This window comes from Camelus dromedarius, chromosome 19 (assembly GCF_036321535.1).
Source record: "Camelus dromedarius isolate mCamDro1 chromosome 19, mCamDro1.pat, whole genome shotgun sequence".
NCBI classification, from domain to species: domain Eukaryota; kingdom Metazoa; phylum Chordata; class Mammalia; order Artiodactyla; family Camelidae; genus Camelus; species Camelus dromedarius.
The window spans coordinates 25,764,187-25,785,380 of NC_087454.1; the positions used below are offsets into that span (position 1 = coordinate 25,764,187).

At 50.6% G+C, this 21,194-nt stretch overlaps 1 protein-coding gene and 1 long non-coding RNA gene across 8 annotated transcripts in view; one reads left to right on the forward strand and one right to left on the reverse strand.

Moving 5' to 3' along the window:
• Window positions 1–19,184, forward strand: part of LOC116147645 (uncharacterized) — a 65,130-nt gene extending 45,946 nt beyond the window's left edge. For 2 of the 3 annotated variants that reach the window (XR_004131196.2, XR_010376896.1), the window contains one exon: window positions 17,969–19,184. This is a non-coding gene — a long non-coding RNA (uncharacterized LOC116147645). Of the gene's footprint in view, window positions 1–17,802; window positions 17,862–17,968 lie in introns of all 3 variants that reach the window. The other variant, XR_010376897.1, reaches the window with a different exon arrangement.
• The window catches only part of KIF6 (kinesin family member 6), a 297,677-nt gene that overhangs the window by 4,425 nt on the left and 272,058 nt on the right, over window positions 1–21,194 (reverse strand). For 2 of the 5 annotated variants that reach the window (XM_031434767.2, XM_064476466.1), the window contains 5 exons: window positions 20,887–20,971; window positions 19,567–19,702; window positions 17,124–17,221; window positions 7,148–7,237; window positions 4,267–5,582 (listed from right to left, as the gene is read on the reverse strand). In XM_031434767.2, coding sequence (XP_031290627.2) covers window positions 5,336–5,582; window positions 7,148–7,237; window positions 17,124–17,221; window positions 19,567–19,702; window positions 20,887–20,971 — 656 coding nt within the window. In that variant the 3' untranslated portion in view covers window positions 4,267–5,335. Of the gene's footprint in view, window positions 1–2,325; window positions 2,386–4,266; window positions 5,583–7,147; window positions 7,238–13,309; window positions 13,869–17,123; window positions 17,222–19,566; window positions 19,703–20,886; window positions 20,972–21,194 lie in introns of those variants that run through there. The other 3 variants (XM_064476464.1, XM_031434768.2, XM_031434771.2) reach the window with 3 other exon arrangements.

The following is a 21,194-nucleotide window of genomic DNA, read 5'->3' on the forward strand; positions in this document are numbered from 1 at the left end:
CCAAATTTAAGGGGTAAGGAAGTATATTTTGCCCCCATGAGGCCATGGCAAACTTTGGACGTATAATTCTATCACAGGGGGTGAAGAATTAAGACTAGTTATTCAAGCCACCACAGTTTCTCTATCTGTTTTCTACAAGTTCCCCTTTTCAAGGTCTGAGAAAGCCACATCCCGAACTACCCTTCTCCTAACCCTTCCCTGTCACGCGAACGGTGGAGCCGACTGAATTCGAGTAGGGACGGCGCTGGGGTCACTGGCCAGGCTGCTTTCTGGAAGACTTTTTGGGAAAGCTCCACCTTTTGGCCTGGCGTGAACTCAGATACTCTGGACCTCTTCATGGCAGAGCCCAGGTAGATTGCTGGAGTATCTTTTCAGAACATTTCATCCATTACTCTCACCGGTAGGGGCCAAAGAGCTGTGGGGAAGACACACTGTAGAGGAGCGCGTGTCCAAGTATGAGGCTAACTTTGGGAGCTGTATGTTTCTCTTCCTCACTCCCTCTCCCGCCTTAGTGATCTCTCCGGGAGGCTGTTCGCACCCTGCATGGGGCCACGCCACACATCCCTGTCAACAAGGCCTTTGGATCCGGGAGATAACTCCTCCATAGGAGAGCCACAGTCGATGGACCCTTAACCAGCTCCAGACCACTGGAGCGCTGCGGTGCGCTAGGACGCTGAGGCTGCTTCAGGGGGTCTCCGGCTGATTTCACACCACCATCAGGGCTCTTGGGAGTGCGTGTATCTGTGTGCTCCGTGGACCCTTAGGGAGGCTTCTAGAATCAGGCTATTTAGCCTCCCCCTGGTTCTATAGGATTTCCTGAGGATTGTGTGCCACAGAGCTGTGAGGGCCAGAATGCCCCACGGGCCTCAGACACAGAGCCAGAGTGAAGTTACGGGAGCCTAAGAGACAGGAAGTCCAGGTTCTGACTCAGCCATTCATTAACTGAGGACCAACTCATGCTGGGGACACAGTGATGAGCAGGGCAGACAGGTCCCTGTTGTCATGGGGCTTTTAGTCTTGTTGGGAAGCTAGTTTGCAGGCCATTAACAAATAAGCAAATAAAGAAAGATATGTCAGGTAGTGATGAGAAAAGCTAGAACAGAGTGATGGGATAGAGAGTGACCACGATCACTCTAGTTGGGGTGATCAGGGAAAGCCCCCTGAGGAGGGGACATTTGCCTCTAACTGGCTGTATATTAGCAACCAGGTCCTCCCTTCGCTTCAGTTTTCTAATGATATAGACAAGGGTGTGGGTTAAAGGAGCTCTTTGAGTGAGTCTAGCTTTGAAATGAATTGATCTAGCTTCTTCCACATGACTTAATACCCAGTCCTGAAAAGGGGTGGAGGCCGAGGTGCATTACACTGTTTCCTGTCTCTGCTCTCTCTCCAGGGCAGTGAGGGCCTGTATTTAACGGGACAGAGATAGCAGGAGCAGTGGACAAGCTCTTTTATTCAGTTAGCTTCATTTCCAGGTGCCACGCCCCTGCCCCCCAGCTTGGAGCCTGGCTGCCAGCACTCTGAGGCGGGTGGCAGGGCCCCGAGGGCCTCCTGGGGGCTACCCACCCTCCACTGGCTTGTGCCTGGGGTACTGAGAGGGCTTAGTGAGACAAGACCCCCTCAGCTGTGTTTCCCCCCAAGGGAGTGGGGAGTTTCAGCCCCCATCCTCCAGAGCCCCAAGGGGCTGAGGGTGAGGCCCGAGGCACCCACAACTGCCCCCTCAGCTCTCTGTCCCTGCTCTGTGGGTGCTGCCAAGCCCTGAGACCCTGCAGTGTGGGTGGCTCCCTGGAGATACAGCTAATTCAGGCATCGGTCCATGAGGTGATGCTGGAGGGTCTGGTCTGGGAGATTGGGACTGACCATCATGACGCCCAGCGTTCCACTCCCTTGTCTTTGGCTCTGACATGCTGCCTGGCCTGCCCCAGTCATTCCTGGGCTTTTAAACCAGGGGGTGGGTCAAGGGAGTGGGCTGGCAAATAGCTAAAAATAACCCATTATTATTCCCCCTCATTCTACCCATGCGAGCTTCCCCTGTCACTACATTATGATGGTGCTATTTCATAATCTCAAAGGTTTATAGTCATCTATGTGAAACATCACAAGAGTCAGCTGAAGCCCTCGTCCCACCCCTAGCAGCCTGGCACTGCCTGGCCAACAGCTCCAGCAGCCACAGAGACGATGGTACTCTAAGCCCGGCCCCAGCCTCTCTGGCAGCCTCCAGACACCATCTTTAAAGAAACATATTGCCCTCCACTGGAATCAAAGTCACCAGTTGCTCCCAGTGGCCCACAGGTCACTTCTGAAGCCAGGGTGAGTGAGAGGAGGCACCTTCGTCTGTACTCAGTTCTTGCTGCTGGAATGCACGGCAGGTGGATGCTTATTGGCAGCCTGAAAGGAGACAGGTGCTCTTGGTTAGGTTGTGTGTGGGACGTGGACTTCTCCCCACGGAGGGCTACGGGAGGGGGCTGCAGGCCACTCCCCCTGGGTCTTGGCCACCCTCCCCGTGCACCTCTCAGGGCCTGACTCCCAGGGGCTGCATTCACTCCCTAAGTGCCTCCTTTGCCCTTTGCAAAAGTTTCATCTCCCTGAGCCAGGACCAACAGTCATCCCCCAACCCCACAGTTTTCACTGTTGTCACTGACACTCCTGCTTAATTCTCCAAGAGATTCTCTCCTGGCATTTTGCTCCAGATACTCATCATATTATGGGATGGTTCCCCCTGACCATGTGACCCCATCCTGTTGTCTTATGGAGAAGGGTTCTCTGGACTAAGATCCAGGGCCCCTGGGTTCTAGGTAGGATGGTCCCCAACCAGTGGTGTGACTTTGGGCAAATCATGTTCATTCTCTGGGCCTTATTTTCCTCATTTCCAAATCACTGCAGCAGATGAGGTACCTGGAAAAAGCAAGGCCCCTAGAGTGGCTTCTTGCTTTGTGGTCCATGGGCCAGCAGTACTGGCATCCCCTGGTAGCTTGTTAAGAAATGCAGAATCTTGGGCCCCACCCAGACTTACTGGACCAGAAAAGTGTGAGGACTGGAATAAGTGACATACAGTTCATTTGCTTAAAGTTTGGCTGTTATAATAAGAGCAAAAGGGAATTTCTGAAGATTCTTGCGTAAAGAACACTGTTTAAAAAAACTGCAGCGAGACTGAGGGGTGAGAAAGCTGCAGCTGTCTGGAGCCTGGCTGTGCAGGGGTGTGGGCCTGGTCTGCTTGCTGTTGCTGAGGGACAATCGGTAATTCTCTGTGACACTTGTTTGGGGGGCAGGGAAGTAATTAGGTTTATTTTAAACTGTGGTACTGGGGAATTAAACCCAGGACCTCGGGCATGCTAATCGCACACACTCTACCACTGAGCTCTACCTTCCCCTGTGACATGTTGAATGTGGGAGGAAACGGGGAGGAGGTAGAAAACAATTCAAGGTCCTTGGTCCTTCAGGTCAAGTTCTGTGCACAAGACCTCAGGCTGGCCTCACTGTTTAATTAAATGGAGGTGGTCCTAGTTTTAAGCCATTCCTAGCTGTTCTAATTGAAGCCTAGGACAGGAAGAAAGAACATCACACATTGGCATATGAGAAGGCGATGTGTTCCAGTCAGCCTGGACCCATGGTTCCCAGCTCTGCTGCACACTGGAACCCCTGGGGAGCTGTAAGGAATCCTCATATCCAGCCACTCCCAGGAAGGATTAAATCAGGAGCTCGTCAGTGGGCCCAGGTGTTTCCAATGAATAGCCAGGGCTGAAATCCATTGCTTTTATCTCTCTATTCCAAACACTGGCGAGGGTGGGTGCTGGGGACTACCAGGCATGTGGTAGCTGCTCAAGTCACAGGTCTGATGCCTCCTCTGCACCATGGCAAGCATCCTGGGCCAGGATAAGTGGTGAGGAGCATGGTGTCTGAGCCAGCTCCCACCCTCGGACTGTCACTGCCCCCACAACTTGCCTGCGGAGATGACTGGGGTAGGGGTGGGGCTGAGAAGAAATGGCGCAGAGCTGGGCTCAGAGGGCACCGTACCCCAAGACACAGCTCCTCACAGACACAGACCTCCACCCAAAATATTCTTTATTTTATGAACCTTAGTTAAGTGATGGAGCTGTCAGTCTGTATTGGGGTTTTGGGACTGTAGATTCCCAGAGTGGAGGTTACTGCCACACCATTTAAAAAAAAAATCACACCTCACCGTATTGGACAAACTCTCACCGCAGAGGCCGACTTTCCCGCTGACGGCTCCCTGGTGCTTGGCAGTGCACGAGGGACTTTTACGGACGTTATCTCAGGTCAGGAGAGGCTGACCACCCTGGACTCAGAACTTGACAGACGTGAGAGGGAGGCTGGAGGAGGTGACCTGCCCAAAGTCACCCAGGGCAGAGAGAGCCCTGGTGTCTGGGAGTCCTCCCTCCCAGATCTGTGTTCTTTCTGTTTCGCTGAGAGGGTTCCTGACCGAAGGGGAGAGCCAGAGGGTTTCTCAGAGTGGAGGTGGTGAGGTGGGGGCACAGGGGATTTAGGGCCCTCGGATAGAAACTCTTCCTGACACCAGCTAGAGAAGAGGGCGCTGTGGTCACGGGGGTCACACCAAGGTTCCTGTCCAGATGCAAATACTTCCAAACACAGGGATTAAGGAAGATTAAAAAAAAAAGCACTCTAGAAAGGGGTTAATCTCATTTTCTCAGATTTTCAACCCATTGCTGGCAGTTAGAAGCAGTAGACTTGACACCAAGGATGACTAATGCCCCATAAGGGGGAGATATACCTGTCCACAGGTGCCCCTAGCAGGGACTTAAACGTTCCACGGCTTTCCCATGAATCCTAAATCAAGTAGATTCATCCTGGCCCCCAGTGAAGTCTAAGAGCTGGCGGGTGAGGTTTGTGTTAAATCACCCCTCCTGGGCTCCTGCTCCCAGGCTGACAGTCACAAATTCCCCTTAACGAGCACTTCTGAGGAAACCCAGTCAGACAGCTGCCAAATTAAGAGCAGAGGGGCCTAGGGCCGGGCAGAGGGAGTGTTTGCTTTGGCTGGGGAAGGTGCCTGTGCCCCTGCCTGCGTGTTTGCCTGATGGGGAGGCCTGAGAAGTGGTCTGTGTGGAAAGTACCGTGTGGGGGAGAGGCTGCACTTGTGGGCCCTTCAGCCTCATGCCTGGCATACAGAAGGTGCCTAATAAATACAGTGTTGATTCACTGACTGTCTGTTTAGTATTGTTCTGTGTCCATACCTATCATGGGCCGGGGTTAAACAAGTTACCAAACCATCACTCAGCCCCTTTCTGCTTGGAGAGGGCTGAGCAGAGGAGAGCTGGCTCTGGGGACAGGCAACAAAAGGAGATGAAGATTCGGAGGAGGGTCAGGGGCACCTGGGCCAGCCACCCTCTTGTGGAGAAGGGACAGGGGCTTTGCCCAGCAGGGTGGGGGCACCTGGGCCGGCCACCCCCTTGGCCTGTCTTGGTGTTTCTGATGCTACCTTCTGGGGAAAGGGGCACTTACCTGTCCTCTGCAGAATGCTCTGTCTGGCCTTGATGAATGCCAGGATATCAGAGTCTGTCTGGCTGTCCCCAGTCAGAGGGACGGATGACACTGGCCTCTTGGCGATGCTGAGGACAACCACAGGTCACACATTACTATGCCTTATGTTTGGCCCCACTGCTTACCTTTCCAAACTGCTTTTCTGTGTTCAGTGACTGGATCTCACCCAGCAACTGCCGTCTGCCACCTCCTCACCCCCCCCTCCTCCTCTGCAGCCCCCATGGCAATCCTTCTACATGCAAATGTGGCATGTGTCCCCTGGTCTTTTGGCTCAAACCCTTAGTGGTTTCTCATCATTCTTGGAATGAAATTCAGATTCTGTCCCTGTGTGACCTGGGCCGGTTCACTGTGCTCCGGCCATCCTGACTTTCTTCCTGTCACTAGAATACACCAAGTTCCTTCTGGCCTCAGGCCCTTCAGCTTGCTGTCTCCTCTTCCTGGGTTGCCCTCCCCCAAGAACTTTCCATGGCTGAATGTGCTTTCTCTCAGCACCTTTTCCACCCCGACCCCCAACTTACCCAAACCAAGCCCATTCTACCTGGGGCCTGACTATCTATCTCTTTAGATGTCATATCCTTTAGGATGTGTACCCACTGTGTCCCCATCCCCCCCCAGCCCCCCGGCCGTAGCTTAGCTTATCGCTCCTGAGGCAGAGATAACTCTTCTCCTCTCTCTCCTTAAAAACAGAACCATAATTCTTAGCTGATTAAGTTGCAGCAACTTAAAAAAAACTACATTTCCCAGTCCTCTTTGCAGCTGTGTGTGGCCAGGTGACCAGGTTCTGGCCAATAAAATCTGTAAGAACTGAAATCCTCTTAAGAAGGAAATCCCCTTACAAAGGGAGGGATACATGTCTGCTTCTCCCTCCTCTTTCTCATCCAACTCCTATGTGAAAATCCCCCTTAAAAGAAAATTCAAAGCGAGGCACTCTCCTGGCTCGGCAAAGTGTCCATCCTCACACCCATCACTCCCCACAGCAGGCGACAGTATCCAGTCCCTTAGAAGGCAGCGAGGATTGCATATAATGAAGGGGCACACGCAGTTCTGCCGTTCTAGCTGCACTCAGTGAGAAGTGCCGAAGCAGGGGTGTGGCAGGGGGGCCAGGGAGCTGGGCTGGAGCTGTACATTCTGTCTGGGGTTGTGGAGGGATGGAGGTTGGAATTCACCCTTGGATGGCCTGGGGAGAAGAGCAGGGTGTGCAGGTGAAGAAGGGTATGCAGGCATCCTAGTCAGGGGCACAGAGAGGGCGTGCCGGGGAGGGGCCTCTCGGCTTTGCACAGCCTGGAGCGATGGGCTCACAGGCCTGAGGCCAGCTTGTCAACTCTGCGCCCTTCCCTGCGTGGGGACTCTGGGCTGTGGTGGACCAGGCTCTTCTCTGCTTTAATGGCCCCACGTCTGTCTATTTACAAGGATATGTGAAGCAAGTCTGCCCGCCTGGGGGCCCAGCGACCCCAGAAGAAAATTCCCTGGCTCTGGGAGAGATTCCAGGGAATTCCTGGGGTACCAGGGCGGGGGTCACCCTGGGCTCTGTCTGTGAGGCCACTGCACAAGGGGCTCCCTGGGCTGTGGCGATGTCAGCCCACCGTACCCACTGCAGGGGCATCACCGGCGTCAGAGGGAGAAGAGCACAGACCTGTCTTCCAGGCGGGTGCCTGTGCTGCTCTGCTCCTGGCTGTGCAGGAGGGGGCCAGGCGAGGGCAGGATCTTCCTGGTATACACATCGCTGTGAAAGACAAACCAACGAAAGGAGAAGGTATGGGAGGAGGTTGACAAAAGAGAAATTTAGGGTTTCTATTTAGGAGCTGTGTGGACTGAAAGTTTGTCTCCCCAAAAATCCTACGTTGAAATCTAATCCCCAATGTGATGATGGTAATTGGAGGTGGGGCCTTATGGAAGGGAATTAGTTTTGATGAGGTCATGAGGCGGAGCCTGCATAATAGGACTGATGCCCTTATAAGAAGAGGATGAGCCATCAGAGCTGTGTCTCTACCATGTGAGGAGGCGGCTGTCTGGAAACCAGAAAAAGGGTTCTTACCAGAAACTGATCCTGCTGGACTTTGATGTGGGACATCTCAGCCTCCAGAACTGTGAGAAATAAGTACATTCCTGTTGTTTAAGCTGCTTAGTTCACAGTATTTTGTTATGGCAGCTGAAGCTGACTATGACAAGAATCCTCTGTTGTGGATGGTGATTAGTTAGTTCCAGCTGCCATAACAGGATACCATAGGTTGGATGGCTTCAACAAGAGGAATTTATTTCTCACTGTTCTGGAGGCTGGAAGTCTGAGATAGGGTGTCAGCATGGTCAAGACCCCCAAATTGTCATAGTGTTCTCTTATGGTAGAAGGAGGGTGAGTCAGCTCTCTGGCCTCTTCATATCAGGGCACTAACCCCATTCATGAGGGCCGCACACTCATGACCTAAAGGCTCACCTCCTCCAAAGGCCCACCTCTTAATACCATCACATTGGAGGTTAGATTTCAACATATGAATTTTGGAGGACACATTCAGTTCATAGCATTCTGCCCTGACCTTACTGTTCCCCACAAAAACCCTACCACCAAATTCATACCCTTCTCCTTTAAAACACATTCATTCCATTCCACCTGCCCCTAACTTGTGCCAGCCTCAACTCTATAAAGTCCAAAATCTCATCTAAATCCAATATGAGTGAGGCTTGAGGTATGATTCATTCTAAGGCAGCTGTAAATCTGTAAAACAAGACACGTTAGGTGTCTCCAAAATACAATGATGGGACAAGCATAGGATAGACATTTCCATTCCAAAAGGGAGAAACAGGAAAGAAGGAGGGAGTGACAGGTCCCAAGCAAATCCAAAACTTCACAATGTAGACTCTGTGAAGTCTTAAGGCTTGCAAACACTCAGGACTTCCTGGGATGAAGGTCCAGTCTTCTGGACCCCCTGGGTTGGAGGTCCAGGTCCTGCCCACATGGTTCTCCTGAACAACGCTGCCCCCACAGTTGGGCAGAAGCGGTCTGGCCTGTTGAAAGCAAGGCTACAGTCCCCACTTTTGAAAAGGAGCAGGCAGTTGTAATCATCTCTGAATTGCCTTTGGGGTCATTCTTCTCTTGTCCTGAAGAATAGTGCAAGTTCACAGAACAGCTCGAGACTCCTGTGCTGAGAGATCCAAGAAATCTGCTGGCCTCTCTTTATCCTTTCCCATCTCCTTCCCTTCAGTTCAGTCTGGCAGTTGTCCTGCTGGGGTAGCTGGTGAAATTCGGGATGCACTTCTACACTAATCTCCTAGCGTTCTCTTCTGAAGATGTTTTCTCATTTGTTTTGCAATATGGATAGGCCGAGAATTTTCAAATCTCTATGTTCTTGTTCCTTTTGGCTTAGTAATTCCATCTTCAAGTTTTATTCTATTCTATTTTACTGTCAATAGTCAAGAGGAGCCAAGCCACTCCTTCAACACTTTGCTTAGAAATCTCCTCAGCTAAATGTCCAATTTTATCACTCGCATGCAAGTACATCCTTCCACCGAACGCTAGAACATGAGCACAACTCAGCTGAGTTCTTTGTCACTTTATAATAAGGTAACTGTTTCTTTTTAAAAATTAATTAATTAGTTAATTCTGGGGAGAGGTAATTAGGTTTGTTTGTTCATTTATTTGTTTATCTTTTAACAGAGGTACAGGAGATTGAACCTAGGACCTTGTGCATGTTAAGCACACACTCCACCACTGAGCTACACCCTCCCCCTCAAGATCACCTTTTCTTCATCGTCCAATAACATGTTCCTCATTTCTGTCTGAGACATCATCAGAATAGCCTTTACTGTCCATGTTTCTACCAACATTCTCTACATGATTCCTCATGTATTCTCTAAGAAGATGGAAGCTTTCTCTGCACTGTCCTCTTTTCTTTCTGAGCCCTCTCCAGGACTGCTTTTAAAAGTCCATTCATGACAATCTCTGAGTCTTCTAGCATGCACTTCAAAACTCTTCCAGCCTCTACCTATTACCTGGTTCCAAAGCCTCATCTACATTTTTAAGCATTTGTTACAGTAACACCCCACTTCTGGCACTAATTTCTGGCTTAGTCACTTTGGACTGCTGTAATGAAGTACCTAGGCTGAGTGGCTTTTAAATGATGGAAATTCACTTCTCACAGTTCTGGAGGCTGGACATCTGAGACCAGGGTGCTAGCTTGATTGTGTTCTGGAGAGAGCCACCTGTTGGGTGGCAGATAGAAAGAGGGGGAGTGAGCTCTCTCTGGCCTCTTCTTTTAAGGGTACTTCCCATTCTTGAGGGCACCATCCTCATGACCAAATTAACCCAAAGGCTCCACCCCTTAATGATGTCACAATGGGGATTAAATTTCAACATATGAATTTTGAGAGATGCAAACATTCAATCTATAGCAGATGGTTTATACATTAATTTCCATTGTTAGAACATTGCATATACTGGCTGTGGAAGTTGAACAAAAATAATGACCACAACTGTCATTTATAGACACTGTCTACATATCAGGTCCTGGGAAGGTGCTCTGCAATCACACCACTGGATTCTCTCAATAGCCTCATCATCCCCATTATATAGATGAGAAAGCTGAGGCTGAGCAAAGCTAAAGACATTCTGAAAGTTACCCAGCTGGTAGGTGGCAGTATCTGGATCTAATCACAACTCTGTGAGGCTTCAGAACTCGTGCTTTATTAACCAGACTTGACTCTGTGGTGTTCTGAGGAAACACATGCTGGAGACACATGGCTTACCCCAGCCACACAGACTGACCCTGGGTGGCCCTGGCTGATCAGCTCTGTGCTCCCTGAGTGACAAGTCGGATCCAATAGCTCATGCAGATGCAGTTTTGCCCATTTCACTAGGCTTCCCGATGTGGGCTCCTTGCCTTGGGTTCGTGGTTGCAAACAGTGGAACCCAGCAGCCCCTCCTTGGGAGGTGAGGAGGCAAGCTGTCCTGGGATGCCAGTGACATGATGGGATCCTCTCCTTTGCTTTGCCCTGGTCCTGCCTAGACACAACGTCAGAGCTGGGAAAGGCCTAAAAAGTCACCCAGTCTGAACCCTCCTTTTACAGATGGGGATTCTAGGGCTAAGAGGTGGGCCAGGGTTAGAGACAGGTGCTCCAGCCTTGCCCAGCCTGCATCATCAGCCCAAGGCACTCCACCAGCCCGACAACCTGCTGGCCCAGCCATGAGCACAGCTGCTTCCCCAGCTCCAGCTTTCTGCCCTCTTTCATCTCAGCCGGCGGCAGGACCTCTTACTCTGGGCGGGACTCCACAGGTTCAGGATTGTGGGTCCTACAAATAGGAAAGGAAATCAGAGCTTGGGATTCTTTTTTTTTTTTTTTTTCAGGTATCTATTTCCCAATATTCCAGAGACTCTCCACTGAGTTTGGGGGAGTTGAGGATCTGTGCTGTCTGGTGAGGGCTGCTGTAGGACCACAGGCAGCCACAAGGTGGCAGGCTTTGAGAGCCTTCCTTTGGAGAACAGTGACCAGTTACCAGAGCCCCTTCAGAATGGTTCCTGGAGCTGGCCTCAACAAGGGGAGGAGAAAGGGCTTTCCAACCAGCAGGTGCTGCAAAGACACCAGGTCAAGGTCAGTGTGGAAGCTGTAGCAAGTCTTGCATGATCAAGTAATTGGCACACAAATGGCTCATGACCTCAATGGATTCCCAGCTGAGCCTCTTCTAAGATTGCAGGGATCACCCACAGACACCACCTGTGGAGGGTTGGGAGTGGGTGGAAGAGGGCAGAGATGGATGTGATAGGGCAGAGGCGTGATCTCACCAGGGCACACGAGGGCATCCGTCACCCTCTGCAGAGGCCCAGCTGCCCAGCCTGTTGCCCCGACCAGCTCATGCAGGAGGAGGGCACAGTGTGAAGGCTCGGGGCTCTGGAGGGGAGCGAATCCTCCGGCCCCGAAGCTGCTCGAGCATCCTCAGATGCCACAGCTCCGGGTCTGAACCCTCAGGCTCACACCACAAATTACTTTTGCCCTATCTCCTGACCCACTAGCCCTTGACAGTGAACTCATTTCTCACATTGACATTCCTTCTGGAGAGAGAGCACACCAGCCATCAGAATTAATCATCTCTTTCTTAACAAGAATTAGTAAGTAATATTAATAATAATTAGGCTTCCTGGGTTGTGCATCAGAGTGTTGTGAATTGAGTGTGATCAGTCCCCAGGCCCTGAGCATCCCTGGGGAAGTGATGGAGTCAGGTTTCTGTCAGAACCCGAGGAGAAGAGGATCGGCCCCACCTGCAGAGGGGCTATCATCCTCTCCGGGGCTCAGCCCGAAACAGCCAGCTGGACTCTCACTCCCTGACTCCTGCAGCTCTTCATTGGCCCCGGGACCCCACCCTGGTCATGGAATGAGTGTCACAGGGACCTTGACGCATCTGACAGATGAGATGAGGGAACCCCCGAGGGGTAGCTGGCTTGCCCAACGGCCTGCTGCTTGGAAGAGCTGTGATGAAAGTTTGCTTGATACACCCTTTGGGAAAGTCTAAATTGAGGGGCTCCTTGCTGGTGACCCATGGTGAGCTGATGGGCATATTTGAGATTCAAGGTTAAGGATCTCTTGGCAGACATATCCAGCGATCACCTTAACTTGGGATACCTGAGGAGTATCCAGGGAGGCTGGGGCCAGGATAGGCCCTGCTTCTCAGAGAAGGTGGAATTTGGGGGAGGATTCCATCACTGGTTTCTGTCCCACGGAGATCCCAGGAGGCGTGCCCAGTGGCCAGTTCTTAGGCCCATTCCAGGGTGGACACTCAGAGAAGCTGACAGTGGGATGGACAGATGGATAAGCAACAGAGAGTGACCTTGGCTGAGAGGGAGTACAGAAGAAGAGGGGAGGAGCATAGGGAGGAAGATGAGAAAGAGGGAGAAAAAGAATGTAGGCGGGGCTAATTAGGTAGAGCAAGAAAGTGGAGGAGAGGGAGGGGAAGACAAGGGAGTGAGGGGTGAAGCCAAGAGAGGATGGGGCAGGGGAGCAGGGCGGCGGGAAGGAAGGGAAAAATGCTACTCAATGTGGACTCTGAAATTTGGGCTGAGGCCACAGCTATTCTCTTATTAATGACAGAGTTCAGAACATCTCAGTCCCTTCCTGGGACTTAGTTTTCTCATTCGTGAAATGGGGGGGTGGGGACCTCATTTCAGGGTTTCTCAGCTGAGAAGATGAGGCCAATAACTGGGAGCTCTGGTTTTCTAGACCAAGATTGGTCTTCTAAGGAGCCATCATTTTGCTCTTTGAAAGTCCTGGCCTCTTGGGACAATCAGACCATGGACACATTGAAAGAGTGGGGACCCCAAGCAGGAGGACCTGGTGTTTGGGAGAATATGAAGAAAACTCATTTGTAATGAAATAGCACAGAATATAGGTCGGAAAATGCCACCTTTTACTAAACAACAGGATATGCACGTGCCCCTAAAGGACAGTCATTAAGGTTAAAGGAAGCTGACGTGAGGAGTGAGGGGAGGGGTGGCCAGATGCGGACAGGCTTGGGTTCCAATCCTGGTCTCACCCTTTATTAGCTGGGTGACCCTAGCAGATTAATTGATCTCTTGGAGCCTAAGTGTTCTCATCTGTAAAATGGGCACAACAACAGCACATACATCACACATTTGTTCAATGCCTGGCCTGTAGGGCCCTCGATAAATGACAGGGATATTATTACCATAAGAGAAGAAAGACACTGCTGCCTCCTTGGAGAATTTAAGACATCAACAACTAATCTTCCACTGTTGGCTGTTCACAGAGAAAGTCTGCAAAGCCACAATGACCAGGGACAGGGTGTCCTCCCCGCCTCACCCTTGGTAGACCTGTGAGCTTCTGTCAGCTCTTCTCCGCCAGCTTTCTAAAGCAGGGGCAGGTGATTTCTTCATCAGAGGTGGAGCCCTAGGCCTCTCCCTTTGCAGTCTCTAGCAGGGACCCTTCCCTCTCACCGGTCTCCTGTAACCTTTCCGCAGATGATTTTTGGTATCTAAACACTACTGTGTGGGAGGTAATCTAGGGGTGCCGACTGCTTACAGTCAAGGTGTCTTAACAAACACTTTTCAGGACACTCGGTTATCTCTGCCGAGGGTCAGATACCCCGCCAGAGCACCGGAGGCAGAGTTTGAGCAGCGCACCAGGGCCCGCCTGAGAGCCCTCTCCCCAAAGACCCTCTTCCAGCCTCATCAAAGGAGCGTGGGGTAGAGTTCTGTGAGCAAGGTTTCTGGAGAAGCTCCCATGGGTAATCTTGATACACACCTTTTGAAATCCAAGGTTCTGAACTTCACTTGGCAGGCACAGTCTATTTCCACCTTACAGCCCTGGAGCGGGTTTACTAGGCCTCTCCTGAGACACACACACACATTCATTGTCTTGAAACAAAAGAAAAATGAAAGTTGGAGCTCCCTATTTACTGGTAGCAATATATTCCCTATTCCTACCAGTAGGAGCTATGAAAGAGGTCAAAGAAGAGGCATGGGAAATAACCAGGGGTTCAGAGAAGCCCCTCAGTTGGGAGGAGGGCCATTCTCCAGAGGCAGACACATGGGAGGCTCAGAGCTCGCCAGACCAGTGACTGGGGGAAGCTCTGTCCTCTAGGCGGGCTGGACTAGTGTTTTTCAAACATGCTTTGCCAAGTCCCGGGGCTTCAGCGAGGGGGCCCTATGTGGGGCAGGAGGCATGTCCAGGGGTTGCAAACTCAAGTACCCTGGAGGTTGGCAGGTCCCCAAGTGAATGCAGAGAGGGCTTGTGTGGATACGAATGCTGAGCTGCCTGTACAGCCCTGGAGCAGGGCAGCTGCCTAGGTACACTGCCTTTTATTTTATTTTTTAACAAATGGACTGTTTTTTAGAGAAGTTTTAGGTTTACAGAAAACTGAGCAGAAAGTACACTAAACTCTCATATAACCTCTCTCCCCCCTTGTACTTTCTCCTATTACTGACACCTTGCATTAGTGATGTGCATTTGTTACAACTGATACGCCAATATCGATCCGTTATTATTAACTAATGTCCACAGCTTACACCGGGGTTCACTTGTCCTCTTGTACAGCTCTATAGATTTTGACAAATGCATATCATTTATCTACCACTGCAGTACCATCCAGCATCGTTTCACTGCCTTAAAAATCCCGTGTCCCTCTCATTCATCCTTTCCACTCTCCCCTCTCCCCTCCTTCTGGCAACCGCTGATCTTTCTACCTGTGTCCACAGTTCTGCCTTTTCTAGAATGTTTACATGTCTACTTTCCCAGGAAGCCTACAGTATGTAGCCTTTTCAGACTGGCTTCATCACTTAGTGATAAGCATTTAAAGTTCCTCCTGGCATTTTCATGGCTCAATAGCTCACTCTTTTTTATCCCTGAATAATATTCCATGGCACAGATGCACCACAGTTGGTTTAATCCATTCACCTTTTGAAGGGCATCTTGGTTGCTTCTGATTTTAGGCAATTATGAATAAAGTTGCTGTAAGTACCCATATGAAGGTTTTGTGTGGATGTAAGTTCTCAGCTCATTTGGGCAAACACAAAAGAGCACGACTGCTGAGCTGTATGGGGTAAGAGTAGGCTGAGTTTAGTAAGAAACCACCAAACTCTTTCCCCAAGAGGCTGTACCATTTTGCTTTCCTACCAGCAATGAATGAGAGTTCCTGTTGCTCTACATCCTCAAGAGGATTTGGTGGTATCAGGTTTTTTTTTTTTTTTTTTTTTTTTAATTTTAGCTTTTGTCATAGGTGCATCGTGGTATCTCGTTGTGGTCATTTGCAGTTCCACAGTGACATGTGACATTGAGCATCCTGTTATACACTCATTTGCCATCTGCAGCTCATCTTTGGGGAGGAGGCTGTTCAGATCTTTTGTCCATTTTTAAATTGGGTTGTTTTTCTTATTGCTGAATTTTGAGTCTTTTTATGTTGTGGATATAAGTCCTTTATCAGATATATGTTTTTCAAATATTTTCTCCCAGTTGGTGGTTTACCTTTACATTCTCTTAACAGTATCTTTCACAGCGCAGCTCTTTTGCCTGGCACTCCTCCACCCTCTCCTCTTTTTTTTTTTCTGAGTTTTATTGAGATACAATTGACATACAGCACTGTGTAAGTTTAAGATGCACAGCATAATGGTGACTTACATACACCATATTATTAAAGTCAGACTTATCAATTCTTTCCTTTATGGGTCTACACTGCCCTTTAAAACACGAGGGCAGCCAAACAAAACATACTTGCCAGCTGCTGATCGGGGGCTTAGGGGCTCACACAGAAGCTGTTCCCTAAAAGCAGAATACAAGCGGGAGTGCTGGCCCTGAGGGCCAGGCTGGGGGAGGCGGAGAGGTCCGGGGAAAGCGGCTGCCGGGGGTGGACGGCTCACTGGCAGTTTTTGTTTTTGTTTTTGTTTTTTATAAATAATAGTTTCGGATTTACAGAAAAGTTGCAGAGATGGTTCAAAGAGTTCCCGTGTACCCGTACGCAGTATCCCTTATTACACAATCTACGTTTGTGCGGTGCCTTTGTCACAGCTCATGAACCAGTGCTGATACGTGATTATTAACTAGAGTCCATACGTTATTTGGATTTTCTTAGTTTTTACCTAATGTGCTTTTTCTGATCTGGGCTCCCATCCCAGAGTTACGCTTTGTCATCATAACTCCTGAGGCACCTCGTCTGTGGCAGTTTCTCAGACTCTTCTGTTTTTTGACAACCTGACAGTTTGGGGGAGTACTGGTCAGGTATTTTGTAGAACGTCCCTCAACGGGGACTTGTCTGAGGTCTTCCTCATGATTCAACCAGGATATGGGTTTTTGAGGAGACCATGGAGGTAAAGTGCCAGCCTCATCACATTGCATCAGAGATACTACCTGGCAACCCTATCAACCCCCTTTTGAAAAGCTCTATTTCACATTTCTGACATAAGGGCTCAGCTCCTGTTCAAACTCTGTCAATGGTGGTGGGGGCCAAGGTCCCACTCTTGCTGGCCTGGCCCTTGTCATGACGCTACGGGGTCTGCCTGAGGGATGGAGGGTGGATGAGGCGTGTGTCACTGGCTCTAGCACCGGAGACGTGCGGTTGGAAAGAGAAAACAACGTGGGTGGCAGGAGAAGGAACCTGCCTTCAGAAGGTGGTGTGCGGGGAAGTGGGGTCGGTGCTGGATCATGCCATCACTCAGGGACTCTGGCTCTGGGCCGTCCTCAGGGGAGGTGCCCACGTCTCTCCTGAGTCTGTGCCAGGGTGGAGTCATTTACCAGAGCTCCTCTGGGTCTGGGCAGGCCAACTCCCCTCTGCCTTACACCAACATTCCTCCCCTCAGCAACCACCGCCCCCCACCCACCCCACTACTGCCAACCTTCTTCTGACCCAGGGGCAGGACCAGGCTTGCATGATTTGGTTAAACCTCTTGTCTCCTGTTACCGAGGCAGTGGGTCCACTGGTGGTCAGTCCCAGGGGGACAGGGCTGGAGCACTGCAGGCCACTGGCCTCAGTATCCTCAACTAATTTAACAGTAAAAAGCCATTCATCCTTCTGGGTTGTGCAGCCTATAGAGACACATTTAGAGCAGCGAGAGCAGGTTGAGGAGAGGTAGGGAGACTTTTCTGGGCAACCCAACCCTGCCGCAGGGTTCCCTCCTTACCTCTGGTTAGAGAGAAGCTGGGACCTCTTGTGCTGGGATTCTGGCGTCTGGGGAAAGGGCTTCACGTGGTTGAACAAATTCACTGGTGGGGAGTTTACCTGTTGGTCCAAGAAAAAGTTTCATAGTGTTAGTGTGAATCTAATGACATGAGAAAATGTCTCTGATGTATTCCATAAGGGGAAAAATCCGGCTATAAAAGTTGGTAGATACAACACATGTGGGAAAAAAATCTAGACGTAGTCATGACCATAGTGATGGACATCAAAACATTACCTTTGGATGGCAGAAAAATGGGTAATGCTTGATTTATTCTTTGTGTGTTCCTGTGTTTTCTAAGTTCTCCAAATTAAGCAGGTATTACTTTTGTAGTTGGGGGGAAAGTTTAAAATGTGACCTGACAGTTCTCCAGAAGTCCTTTCCGGTTTTGCTTTCCCCTGTCCTGAGGAGATGCTAGCAGGGTCAGGAGAGTTGCACTGAGCAATTCATGTAGGGGCAGCTCCGCCATGGTGGGTGCTGGAACTGTGCGTGTCTCCACACAGGCTCCTGAGTGGGGATTAAACTGCAGCTGATCTGAGTCTTGGCAGACGCCTGTGATTCTCCCAGAACATGGGAGCCTGGGAGGCTTGTGGGAAGCTGCTGCAAGGCCATTTCCCACTGGCCTCCCCATCTCCCTTGACAGGTTCTCATTACCTCCCATGTTCTGATGAGGTCGAAGGCTTTCTGCTTCACCCAACTCAGGTATGTCCACAGGTTATAAAATGCCTTAGTAGCCGCAGAGAATTGGCTCCTCAGCTACAGGGTGCCCCACCATCCCTGCTGCAGTGACCTGGTCCCTTCTGTTTCAGTGGCATCCTGTGGGGCGGAGGACACGTGGAGCTGACACCTTGGCTGCTCTGGCCATCACTGTCTACATGAGTAATAAACTGTTTGAATCTGTCAGCCCTGCCTGGACTCTTCCCGAGTCACATGGGATGGCCCTCATCACCGTCCAGTGGCTGGATGCCCGTGGGCACCGGCAGTGGCTGACGGCCTCACTCACTGACCACGCCACGAGGAAGGGTTCCTAGCTGGAGAACAGACAGAACCCGGGGGGCGCTGTGAACGTGACTGAACCAATGACGTCTTCATTTTTCCTAATTTCTACCTGCAATTTAGCATTTTTCCAACAATGAATGAATGTAGACAATGAACCACAGTAGTCTGTGGTGGTGCGAGAGGCTCTGCCATCAGGAGAAATTACAGATGTTTTCAGATTACATTACAGCTGTTGCAGAAACCTTGCACTATTGTGTTCATCATTACTTTGAAATTATGGGAACTGTGGAGCCACTTGATCTTATTAATTAATGCATTTGTAAAATGACATACATATTACTATACTGTAACTTTGTTATTAAAATATCATGATAACTGTATTTCCATCTTGTGCATTTAACTTTATCCAAATATGCTTTTCCCTTGTCTAGTCACAAGGCCTCTTGGTAACGTGTGGGTTACTGCTTGGTTGTGTCCTTGGAAAATACGTCCTCTGGCTCTTCAGTTTCCCTGTCCTTATAATGAAGCGATCAGCCTGTTAGGTAACCCCTGAGGGGTCTGCCAGCCACACAAGTGATCCGATTATGTGTATTTCATCTTCTTTATTGTACACAGCCGAGGGTCACGTGAGGACAGTCAGAACTGGGGGTTCATACTAACGCCTCTTAATAGGTTATTTTAGGCTTCATAATATTATAGAGAACTTCTAGGAATCTGTTTAGGAAATATGCAAACATGTATATTCAAAAATGTTTCCAGTGACACAACCCCAAAACAACCTAAACATTAAACAATAGGAGATTAAATATATTAAAATAAATCCATGTGCTTGAACAGTGACAGCCAGTGGAACGATGTCATGGAATAATGACATGGAAGAGTTGGCATGTGTACAATGAAGTAAAAATAAAAGCCGTTTGTGATTCTTGAAGACCAATATGATTCCATTTTTATAAAGGTATATGGATGTATATGCATGAAAATATAAAAAATAAAACCCAACATGTTATCATTGGTTATCCTTAAGTGGTGAGAGTACAGTGATTTTACCTTGTGTTTTTCTGTATTTTCTAGCATTTATACCATGTGTTCATGACTGTAATAAAAAACAATCGATGTCACACAAGGCAGTGGCGGCCAATCCACCGGCTTGGGGAGTTCAGCTCCCCCCGCCACCTCTCAACGTGTCAGTGCGCCCTGACCACTGCCATTCCTTGTTCCTAACACGAGTAGCTGCCTCACAAGCCAGGGGCTGAGAGCATGTGAGTCTGTGTCGAAGCCCCCAGTCTTCTGCCCCTGCCCCTACCCCTGGGGCTGTGTGTCTGGCCCCTCCCCGGCTGCGCTGACATTCCCCAGGCCACAGGAGGAGGGCGGGCTCTGGGGCAGCGAGGGGCACGGCTGCCAGTACCTGCAGGCTGGTGGCCTCCTCTGCCCACCAGGCATCAAACTCTTTCTGCAGCTTCACCTTGGCCTTGTCCATGAGTAACTGCAAGTGCTCGATCTCCACCTTCAGGGCCTTCAGGCGCGTGAACATGGTTTTATACCTATGGTGGAATCAGAGGAGAGTCCTCAGAGTCACTGGCAGGGAAGGACGGCTCCAAATGGACTGTCAGCTGCAGGGCCTGAGCCACAGAAGCCTGGCAGGGCAGCCCTGGTGCTGGGGACTGGGACCTTAGAGTCGCCCACCGAGGCCAGGGTGTGGTGTTTCTGTCCATGGGCCCACGGGGCTGTGTGTGTGGGAGGAACAACCCTCTCCAAGGATGATAACCCCCACTGCTGGGCTCTGAAGGGGCAGGCATCGCTCTAGGCACTGACAATACAAACCCATGAATCCTCTTCACAGCCCTGTATGGAAGATGCTATTATTATCCCCTCCCCTTAAAGATAAGGCACCTGAGGCATGGAGCGGTTAAGGAACCTGCTCTGTAGCACAGAGCTAATAAAGACAGGAGTCAGGATGTGAATCCAGGCCACCTGGGGGTGGGGGGCGGGCAGGGTGACAGGGTTTGCTCATGGTGCATGCCCAGCCAGCCCAGGGGTGGCGTGTGTTGCAGTGACAGTATCGGCACCTTGAGAGCAAGGAAGGTTTCCTGTCTGGTCTCCCCCAAAGCCCTCCATGGCGGAGGAGAGCCAGCATTTGTTTGTTGAATGGCTCAAGGAACGAATGAACTGCGAAACTTGCATCAGGAATGGCCACATGTCTATTTATGCTTGAGGTGCCTCCCTCTGCAGGTTAAACCATTTGGGGACCCTAAATGGCTGCAGGAGGGTCTGATGTTCTCAGGACACCTTGCCCATGAGGAGACTCAGGAGAGAAGAGGGGCAAAGCTGCAGGCTGGCGGGGGTTGGGGGGGAAGCCCTCTCTGGTCATACCTCTTGGCTTCCCTAGATGGCAGCAGCAGACAAGACCAGCGGCTTCCTGAGCTGCAGCCTGGGACCCGGGCTGGGGAGGGGCCCACGGCAACCAGCTCTCCCTGCCAGACTCCTGGATCCTGGCTCCGGAGCCTGGCCCGGCCTTCTGCTCCCCATTCCAACCTCACACTGCCTCGGCCTCCTGCATTTTACATCTGCCTTCCTCTAGTTATTTTCGGATTGGCTACCCAGAGTAGCTCCAGGCCTGGAGAGGGGTGGTGTGCGTGGCCACCCTGCTCTGCCCCAGCAGCTCCAGGTCGTCCCCAGCACCCTGTGTGGCTGGGGTCAGGGTGTGTGCGGCAAAAAGAAAGGGCACCTTGTCTTTTCCTCCTCCAGCTGTGATCGCAGCTTCTCTTCCATCGGGTCTGGCGCTGAGGGCACAGTTGTGTTTTCTGAGATACCTGGAGGAGGGAGATGCTGATGGTTTACTCCAGTGAGGAAGAAAGGTAAAGAGAAAAGTGTGATGTTCAGAGCAGATGAAAGGGGCCCCTGGGAGTCCTCCTGAGGCTTTTGGAAAGGCGTTCGCTTCATCTGCCTCCTTTGGACGGCAGTCTCTGCTCAGCTGAAAGCCCCCTAGGCCACTGTCCCTCCCACGGCCAACATCCGTCACTGGCAGAGAATCCT